Source organism: Oncorhynchus mykiss, chromosome 18 (genome assembly GCF_013265735.2).
Source record: "Oncorhynchus mykiss isolate Arlee chromosome 18, USDA_OmykA_1.1, whole genome shotgun sequence".
Classification (NCBI taxonomy): domain Eukaryota; kingdom Metazoa; phylum Chordata; class Actinopteri; order Salmoniformes; family Salmonidae; genus Oncorhynchus; species Oncorhynchus mykiss.
Window position 1 is genome coordinate 31,561,237 of NC_048582.1, and position 11,119 is coordinate 31,572,355.

The window sequence follows — 11,119 nt, forward strand, 5'->3', positions numbered from 1 at the left end:
GTCTTCGATTCCTTATAGAGACGCCACACTGCTGCTTTTGTCACATGGTATGGAAGCAGCTTTCCACCAAAGTGTTTGTGTCCTGGGTGGCGTCCTCATAATACTATTGCATTATCCTCTGCGTAGTTGTTGATGAAGTTCACCACTCGCTGCAAGTCCTCATTCTTCAGGTGTAACCTGTGCTTGGTTGGCCCAGCTCTCTTTTTGATGGGAGGCATTAGACCATTCTCCTTGTATGACTGGTGGAGGAGAGTCAGGCGTGTTCTACTGATGCTGAAAGACAAATTCCAGATGCAAATATTTTGCCATTATTTTACAATAGATAGCCGTAATCACCGTCAGACACACCTGGCTAACTTGATAGGTGGGTGGTCTTTGGCATGGGGGGGATGTAAGTTTCCTTTAACAACCTTGAGGCTGCGTGACTATCAGCAGGTGATTTAGTTCTCAGCCTGAGAACTAAAGCAGTACATCTCCATTATCCAGTATTTTTCCATCAGGAAACAAAGGTCATCACATATATACAGTAATCATGGCATTGGTGTAGAAGAGATAAGAGAAGAACATGGAGTGGTTATGACAGCCAGTTTAGCAGCCTCATCTGCCATGGTGTTACCCATACCCCCAGTGTGACCAGCAACCTTCACAATAGCCAAAGCAGAGGGCAGCATCATAGCCTCCAAGAGATCTAAAACCATAGTTACAGTGGGGCAAAAAAGTATTTAGTCAGCCACCAATTGTGCAAGTTCTTAAAAAGATGAGAGAGGCCTGTAATTTTCATCATAGGTACACTTCAACGATGACAGACGAAATGAGAAAAAGAAATCTAGGAAATCACATTGTAGGATTTTTCATGAATTTATTTGCAAATTATGGTGGAAAATAAGTATTTGGTCAATAACAAAAGTTTATCTCAATACTTTGTTATATACCCTTTGTTGGCAATGACAGAGGTCAAACGTTTTCTGTAAGTCTTCACAAGGTTTTCACACACTGTTGCTGGTATTTTGGCCCATTCCTCCATGCAGATCTCCTCTAGAACAGTGATGTTTTGGGGCTGTTGCTGGGCAACACGGACTTTCAACTCCCTCCAAAGATTTTCTATGGGGTTGAGATCTGGAGACTGGCTAGGCCACTCCAGGACCTTGAAATGCATCTTACGAAGCCACTCCATTGTTGCCCGGGCGGTGTGTTTGGGATCATTGTCATGCTGAAAGACCCAGCCATGTTTCGTTTTCAATGTCCTTGCTGATGGAAGGAGGTTTTCACTCAAAATCTCACGATACATGGCCCCATTCATTCTTTCCTTTACACGGATCAGTCGTCCTGGTCCCTTTGCAGAAAAACAGCCCCAAAGCATGATGTTTCCATCCCCATGCTTCACAGTAGGTATGGTGTTCTTTGGATGCAAGTCAGCATTCTTTGTCCTCCAAACACGACGAGTTGAGTTTTTACCAAAAAGTTATATTTTGGTTTCATCTGACCATATGACATTCTCCCAATCTTCTTTTGGATCATCCAAATGCTCTCTAGCAAACTTCAGACGGGCCTGGACATGTACTGGCAAAAGCAGGGAGACACGTCTGGTAGTGCAGGATTTGAGTCCCTGGCGACATAGTGTGTTACTGATGGTAGACTTTGTTACTTTGGTTCCAGCTCTCTGCAGGTCATTCACTAGGTCCCCCCCGTGTGGTTCTGGGATTTTTGCTCACCGTTCTTGTGATCATTTTGACCCCACGGGGTGAGATCTTGTGTGGAGCCCCAGATCGAGGGACATTATCAGTGGTCTTGTATGTCTTCCATTTCCTAATAATTGCTCCCACAGTTGATTTCTTCAAACCAAGCTGCTTACCTATTGCAGATTCAGTCTTCCCAGCCTGGTGCAAGTCTACAATTTTGTTTCTGGTGTCCTTTGACAGCTCTTTGGTCTTGGCCCTAGTGGAGTTTGGAGTGTAACTGTTTGAGGTTGTGGACAGGTGTCTTTTATACTGATAATAACTTCAAATAGGTGCCGTTAATACAGGTAACGAGTGGAGGACAGAGGAGCCTCTTAAAGAAGAAGTTACAGGTCTGTGAGAGCCAGAAATCTTGCTTGTTTGTAGGTGACCAAATACTTATTTCCACCATAATTTGCAAATAAATACACTAAAAATCCTACAATGTGATTTTCTGGATTTTTTTTCTTATTTTGTCTGTCATAGTTGAAGTGTACCTATGATGAAAATTACAGGCCTCTCTCATCTTTTTAAGTGGGAGAACTTGCACAATTGGTGGCTGACTAAATACTTTTTTGCCCCACTGTATATTGCAAATAGGACTTCCACAGGCATTGTGAAAACCCCTACTCCTCCAGACACCACACCAGGAGAAACTAACCCCTATTGCATAAGCAGAATCAGAGAAAAATGTAACCCTTTTCCCTTCTCCCATTTTACAGGCAGTGGTTAGCGCCAAAAGTTCAGCCTATTGACCTGAGAAAGTATCTGGTAATGGTTGTTGTATGTGAGTGGTTCTATCAATTGTCACAGTACCAAACCCTGCATATTTATTCCCTGTAGTTTGATCTATATATGCAAAACTGTCAACAAAAAGCTCCAAGTCAGCATTAGTGTCAAAGAGGTAGAGCTGGTGAACAGTGGGCTCCAGTGTCAATTAAGAATGGGATAGTTCTTCCATGTACCCAAAGTTTGATTATTGGGTCTTTTTCCAATCTTTGAATATGAACTGGGGATGATCATTGCTGATCGTCAGGAAAATAGGAACTGCAGACGATAGCTCATCCAATGTGGCAGGAAGTGCAGACGATAGCTCATCCTATGTGGCAGGAAGTGCAGACGATAGCTCATCCAATGTGGCAGGAAGTGCAGATGATAGCTCATCCAATGTGGCAGGACGTGCAGACGATAACTCATCCTATGTGGCAGGAAGTGAAGACGATAGCTCATCCTATGTGGCAGGAAGTGCAGACGATAGCTCATCCTATGTGGCAGGACGTGCAGACGATAGCTCATCCTATGTGGCAGGAAGTGCAGACGATAGCTCATCCAATGTGGCAGGACGTGCAGACGATAGCTCATCCTATGTGGCAGGAAGTGCAGACGATAGCTCATCCTATGTGGCAGGAAGTGCAGACGATAACTGATTACAAAGGGAAACCCAGCCATGAGTTGTCCTGCGATTATTGAAGTCCCAAAAGAGCTAAAAGCCTTTTATGGTCGCTTCGATGAATGTAACACTGTGCCTTCTGTGAAAGGCCTTGTTTTTCCGGATGACTGTGTGATTTGTCTCTCCGTGGCCAGTGTGAGCTAAACGTTTAAACAGGTTAACAATCACAGGGTCGCCGGGCGGAATACCTGGGCCCGGTTCTCAAAGCATGCGCAGACCAGCTTGCAAGTGTCTTCACAGACATTTAAATCTATCCTTGTCCCAGTCTGTAGTCCCAACATGTTTCAAGCTGACCACTTGTACCCAACAAGGTAACCTGCCTAAATGACTATCGCCCTGTAGCACTCACATCTGTAATTATGAAGTGCTTTGAAAGGCTGGTCATGACACCTATCAACACCATCTTTCCAGACACCCTAGACCCACTCCAATTTGTATACTGCCCCAACAGATCCACAGATAATGCAATCTTTCATTTCACTTCACACTTCCCTCTCTCACCTGGAAAAGGGTGGAAATATCTATGTGAGAATACTGTTCATAGACTACAGATCAGTGTTCAACACCATAGTCCCCTCCAAGCTCACCACCAAGCTAGGGACCCTGGGACTGAACCCCTCCCTCTGCAACTGGATCCTGGACTTCCTGACGGGCCTGCCCGTGGTGAGGATAGGCAACAAGACCTCCGCCACGCTGATCCTCAACACGGGGGCGATGAGACAGCCTACAGGGAGAAGGTCCGAAACTTAGCAGGACCACAACCTCTCCCTCAATGTCAGGGTGGCAGGTAGCCTTGTGGTTAGAGTGTTGGGCCAGTAACCAAAAGGTTGCTAGATCAAATGCCCAAGCTGACAAGGTAAAAATCTGTCATTCTGCCCCTGAACAAGGCAGTTAACCCACTGTTCCTAGGCTGTCACTGTAAGTCATCATTTTTTCTTAACTGACTTGCCTAGTTAAATATATATTTTTAAAGTAAGACCAAGGAGCTGATCGTGGACTATAGGAGCGGGTAGAAAGCTTTCAGTTCCTTGGCCTCCACATTAATAAGGACCTAACATGGTCAACGCACGGCAGCGCCTCTTCTCTCTCAGGAGGCTGAAAAGATTTGGCATGGGCACTCGGATCCTCAAAAAGCTCTACAGCTGCACCATTTGAGAGCATCTTGACTGGCTGCATCACCACTTGCTATGGCAAATACACCGCCCTTGACTGAAATTTAGGGTAGTACGGACAGTCCAGTACATCACAGAGGCAGAGATCCCTGCCATCCAGGACCTATATATCAGGCAGTGTTAGAGGAAGGCCCAAACAAATGTCAAATACTCCAGCCACCCAAGCCATAGACTGTTCACTCTGCTACCTTCTGGCAAACGGTACCAAAGCATTGGCTCTCGGACCAACAGGCTCCCAGAGAGCTTCCCCCCCAAGCCATAAGACTGCTAAATAGTCAAGTAAGGGTTTCTGAACTACAGTATCTGTACTGACTCTATCTTGAACTGACCCTACACACACTCACTAAACTACATATACAAACCATATACAAACTCACTCGCACACACTGTATTGACACGCCCACACAAAACCCACACACATTCACATGCACTACATACGCACACACAAACATAACATACGCAGACTGACACAACACAAACACACATACATACACCTTACACACACACACACACACACACACACACACACACACACACACACACACACACACACACACACACACACACATACACTTGCTATTGCTGCTCTGTTCTTAATTGGACTTTTATTATTATTCATCCTGATGTCTAGTCACTTTGCCCTGCCTTCTTGTACATATCTACCTGAAATACCCTGCACATTGATCTGGTACTTCTACTCCCTGTATGTAGCTCCATTCTTGTGTATTTTATTTTATTGCTCGTGTTACTATTTCTATTTCTAAACTCTGTATTGTTGGGAAGGGTTTGTATGCAAGCCTTTCACGGTAAAGTCTATACCAGTTGTATTCGGCGCATGTGACAAATATGCATGTGATTTGATGATTTTGATATAAGTCATCTGAAGAGACGAAGAGACTAGTGTGACATGATAACCCTGCAAATATGCCATTACACAGTAAGTTTTAAAAAAATTGCAAGGCTCAAAATAATAGGAAAATTATGACCTTTGCAGAAGGTTCTCGTAGTATAAAAAGAAAGAAAGTCACATATTCTGTGTATGCTTCCAACAATTGGGTAAACCTAACAACCAACGTTTCGGCAACATAGTGCCTTCTTCAGGTTTCAGTATATCATCTTGGGTGTGGGCAGTTTGGTTTGGCTGTTTCTCTCAATGACCCTGTAGATATTCAAGTTCAAGATATTAGAGAACTTGTTTGGGTTGTGCAGTTCAATTTACTATCATAGGAGTTATACAAATAGAGAACCCTCAAGCATGACACGCAGCACAAATGATCTCTGTCTAAGGATAAGTCATGGGTAGTGGAGCACAACGAGGCTCAAAGAGACATTGAATGTCATATGTGAGTTATACGCTGATGATGCATTGGGTAATAAAGAACGGGGAAGAGCAGTGGTGTATAGAACTGAAGTAAAAAATACTTGAAACTACTTAAGTAGATTTTTGTGGTATCTGTACTATACATTGTTTTGACAACTTTTGCTTTTACTTCACTGCATTCCTAAAGAAAATAATGTTGTTTTTACTCCATAAATCTCCATAAATCCTGACACAGAAAAGTACTCATTACATTTTGAATGCTTAGCAGGACAGGAAAATTGTTTAATTCACACACTTATCAAGAGAACATATCTGGTCATCCCTACTGCCTCTGATCTGGTGAACTCACTAAACACATGCTTAGTTTCTAAATTATGTCTGAGAGTTGGCGCTTGCCCCTGGCTATCAGTAAATTTAAAAAACAACTAGAAAATGTGGTTGTCTGCTTTGCTTAATGTAAGGAATTAGATATTATTAATTTTTCCTTTTGATACTTAAGTACATTTTAGCAATTACATTTACTTTTGATACTTAAATTTAAAACCAAATACTTTTAGACTTTTACTCACGTAGTATTTTACTGGGTGACTTCCACTTTTACTTGAGTCATTTTCTATTAAGATATTTTTTGCTTTTACTCAAGTATGACAACTGGGTAGTTTTTCCACCACTGGGAAAGAGTATAGATGATTGAGAGGGAAAGGGGTGTCGGCCAAAAATATTGAGTTTTTTTTATAAAGCTGGGTGTTGTCGCTAGGTGACCCTCCCTGGATGACCATGTCTTTTTTGCACAGCAAATTATGTCATCCCTCTTCACAACGTATGCCCACACCACACACACACACACACACACAAATGCAAGCACGCACACACACAAAGGATTAGGGCAGAGAAGCAGACCAGAGAACAAATGAAGGAATAGAATGGGAGAGACAAAGAGAACTATGTCATTGCATCATCTTCCCCTCATTGCTACAGTCCCAAACAACTACATGTAAAACTGTATTTAAAATCTTTCACTTATATTAAGAATTTCACTTTAAGCCTACACCTGTTGTTTACGATGCAAGTGAGGAATACAATTTCATTTGATTAGTACAGTACTCTACCGTTACAAGGTTATTCCACTAGAGGGCATAAAAACATGCCCATCCAAAAGTTTCAATGTTGCACAATAAAACTGCTGCCCCCTCCATTAGGACCACTTTACATGGCGGTTGCAGAGACATATTTTTGTTTTTCTGGCTATTTAACGACGCAGTCTTGATATGTGGTGCAGACAGATATACACCACTGCTTTCTCAATCGAAATGTACAGAAAACATCATAATAATTATTATATTGCTGAGAGCATAACTGGATTTACTGTAGCTTACTTATTGGAGCTGCTATATGTAAAAAAACAAATTAAAAAACACCCAAATGCTATGTGCTATTCCATATAGTACACTACTTTTAACCATGTGAAAATTAATGCACAATATAGAGGATAGGGTGCCAATTGGGACACTACTATAGGTCTGGCCTCTCACGTCATCATGACCACTCCCTGAGTGATTACAAATCACACAGGTAAAAGTCTCACTACATGTCGTATCAGGGACGGTCACCATCATAAATTCTGGCTACAACTGCTGGGCTAATTATTAACACTCCGATCAACTGTAATGATAGTGCTTGCTCAAACAAGTTGTTTGTCATTACAATTTATGCTAATTGATCATTTACAGTAGGCTTATGTCTATTTTTCTTTACCTCACTCTCAAATTTCATTGTTTAGCCCACCTCGTTTATTCTGTGTATAAGTGGGATATTAATTAAATGCAGGGCTATTAATCGTTTAGAGAGAAAAAAATATGTTGAGTTAGTCATTTTAATCGTTTTTATTACACAGAGCAAAATATTAGCTTGACTATGTTTGATAGGTTTACCAAGGTAACCTAGTGTCATAGTCTTACTGTCTTGCTCAATATCCACGGTATCATTACTTCCTTCACTGAAGGCAGCGCAGACAGGGCGTCGCCTGTCTATAAATTCTCAGGCGTGATATTTCTCAACTCTGCACAATTCAACCTCTTCTCAATCGCCAACTCAACACTCGTGAACGGTAAGAATTCAGCCTCTAACACGAATGTAAAAAGTTGATTCAAGCTAAATAGTTGTGTTAATCCTATCTGAGCTCCTCCTTCAACTCAGAAACTTGTATGCAGACGTAAAATAGTTGCATTCTTCGTCTTGTGCGATTGACTTTGAGGTGCAGTTTTCTATGGAGTGGGTGTCCATACTTTTCATCTGTAAATATAAAAGTGAACATAAGTCACTTTTTACAGCCCAGACTTACCTTTTTATGTGTTCTGCATTGATTAAAGATTTTAAAACTTCATTTCTATAACTAAAATAATTCCACTTGTCAAAAGAGCAATAGAGCATGGTCAACATATATAATATATATATATAAACATATATAATATAACAGATATATAACCTGTCATGTTTGCTTAACTATTATAGCGTTATAATTGTGTGTGTTATAATTGTTTTGCCTAAAATATTGTGATTTTTTTTTAACATTACATTTTTTTTTAACATTGACTGAAATAAATGTTTCCTTTCATTCAATTTCCGGTCAAGTCCCTATCTGCTGCTCTGACTCATTCTACCCATTTCCTTGTAGCCCTAATGATAATAACCATCATGTAGAATTGTCTAATATTAACTCAGTGGAGTCCAGAGAGACTACACCAGGGTGTGGCTCACTTTGAATGAATGGATTTAGAGCTGACTGTCGACATGTACACACACGTGTTTCCTCAGTGTTGGTGCAGCCTCTCTTTCTCTTCTCTAGTTTGTCTTTCCTTCTACCCAGTTTTGGACTACATGTTCCACACATTCAGTCATTTCTCTTATCTCATACTACATCATTTTTTACTGCCTCTCTTTTATAATCCATTTCTCTGTCTAATTCACTAAAACCAGGTCAAGTTAGGTCAAAGTATCTGTTTTCTTTGTGTATCTGACTGATACAGGATGTATGGGAATGTATTTGTAATCAACTTTTGTTGGTGGAAGTTTGCTAGAATACTCATCAGAGCATTTCTCATCGGAATAGGCAGGGCATATGGCACAAGGTACTGATTCCTTTCAACAAGTTCTAATGCTCAAATACATACACACACACACACACACACACACACACACACACACACACACACACACACACACACACACACACACACACACACACACACACACACACACACACACACACACACACACACACATAGATTATGAAATTCACTCAGGAAATATAGTTCCTTGAGCCAACATCTATCTCTTACTCTGAATTTGCTGTCATTCAAATGTAATATCTTTCTCTCTCTCCGTCTCTCTCTCTCCGTCTCTCTCTCTCTCTGTCTCTCTCTGTCTCTCTGTCTCTCTCTCTCTGTCTCTCTCTCTCTGTCTCTCTCTCTGTCTCTCTCTCTCCGTCTCTCTCTCTCTGTCTCTCTCTCTCTGTCTCTCTGTCTCTCTCTCTCCGTCTCTCTCTGTCTCTCTCTCTCTGTCTCTCTCTCTCCGTCTCTCTCTCTCTCTGTCTCTCTCTGTCTCCATCTCTCTCTCTGTCTCTCTCTCTCTGTCTCTCTCTCTCTCTCTCTGTCTCTCTCGCTGTGTGACCTCACTCAGACCTGCAGCCATGCCGTCAGATCTGGAACGTGCCATGGAGTCCATGATCACCGTGTTCCACAAGTACGCTGCTAAGGAGGGCAGTGGCAACACTTTGAGCCGCCGTGAGCTCAAGGACCTGATGGAGAACGAGCTCTCTGGCTTCCTCAAGGTGGCCATCTCTAATACTATCTCTACTACGGGCTGCGTCCCAAATGGTACCTTATTCCTTATAGAGTGCACTACCCTATGGGCCCTGATCAAAAGTAGTGCACTATATAGGCAATAAGGTGCCATTTGGAATGCATAGTATATTATCTCTATTACTATCTACTACTAGCTGTAGTAGCACTCCGTGTTAGTTTGATACAGAAAACATGCACACTTTATGATTAGGAACATGAGTTTTTCCTGATCACGTAAGGCAACCAGGAAAAACTCGGGCCCTAGTTATAAGGCTTGACTAGGGCCCAGAGTTTTCCCTGATTTAAGTGATCAGCAAAACAACTTGGCCCTACTTGTTATGTACTGTACCTGCCCAATAAAGAGTAACGACTTTCACTATTGTCCCATAATACTGTCAGTGAAATTACAGTATTAATATTTAGTATTATTAAAATGTCCCTGTCTTCATTTCAGTCTCAGAAGGACCCAGCCACAGTAGACAAGATAATGAAGGATCTGGACTCTAATGGTGATGGAGAGGTGAACTTTGAGGAGTTTGTTTCTCTAGTTGTGGGCCTGTCCATCGCCTGTGAACAGTGCTACCAGATGCACAAGAAGAAGATGGGGAAGTGAGGGATGAAAAGAGGAGAGAAGGAATGGGGTGCTGAGTAGAGAAGGGTTCTAATTTTCACGTTTGTAATTGTCACACTGTCCATTAAACACAAAGACCAAGGAGGTGTTGTCATTATTTTTGTGTGTGTGTTTGTGCGTGTGTGTGTGTGCTAAGCAAGCAGCGTGAAGTCCTTTGTGTAAAGTACTTCACGCTACTTGTTTAGCACGCGTGTGTGCATGTGTGTGTGTGTGAGAGACTGTGAGAGAGACTTTAAAACGTTTTTATATGGTTTTATATGTGTTATAACCAACCTATTGGAGTTTTATCAGAGTAAAAGTATTGAATACGTGTGTTGATAACTGTCTTGAAGACCCCATATCCCAGGGGTATTCAAATCTTACATTACGAGGTCTGCAGCCTGCTGGATTACTGTCATACCTGATAATTAAATGCACCTACCTGGTATCCCAGGCCTAAATTAGTCCTTTATTAAAGGAGAAAAAGTTAGAAATAAAGCATGTTGACATCTGTTGGGATGATTCCTATTCGGAGACAGCTGCCCTCAGAAGAATGCCAACAAGCACATACCATGTCATTTCACAACCTGTGATTTGTCTTATACAAACAATATAAAGCATACCTGGATTTGTCATAGAGGGCAGAGGGAACTATCTTGTGAGCCTGATAAAGATTCCCTTAGCACCACTGAGAGGAATGCTCAGAATGTTCGACAGTACAGTACACACCCTCAGTCCTCATGAACTTTGGTCAGACATCTATCTACATCTTATCTTTATGGTTCAAAAATGTGTAACATTTTGACTGCGAAACACAGTACAGTTGAAAAGGTCTTGATTTTGTCTTGATTTGATTGTATATAACAGAGGCCATCAAAAATAACTATAGGGTGGTTGAATAAATAGAACACATGGTGTATTGTCATATCATTATTTTCCCCACAAGGCCTTTCTCATTGTGTGTTATGGTCTGGTGCATGTTGGGTAACAAAAGCAGGGGCTGGGTAAG

The 11,119-nt window shown here is 41.6% G+C and overlaps 1 protein-coding gene across 1 annotated transcript; it reads left to right on the plus strand.

The window, feature by feature from the left end:
* Positions 1–7,389: 7,389 nt before the first annotated feature.
* LOC110496006 (protein S100-A1) lies at positions 7,390–10,213 on the plus strand. The gene is made up of 3 exons (XM_021571618.2): positions 7,390–7,765; positions 9,337–9,487; positions 9,955–10,213. Exons 2-3 carry the CDS (start codon positions 9,347–9,349, stop codon positions 10,111–10,113), a joined length of 300 nt encoding a protein of 99 aa, XP_021427293.1. The 5' UTR covers positions 7,390–7,765; positions 9,337–9,346; the 3' UTR covers positions 10,114–10,213.
* The last annotated feature ends 906 nt before the right edge of the window (positions 10,214–11,119 follow it).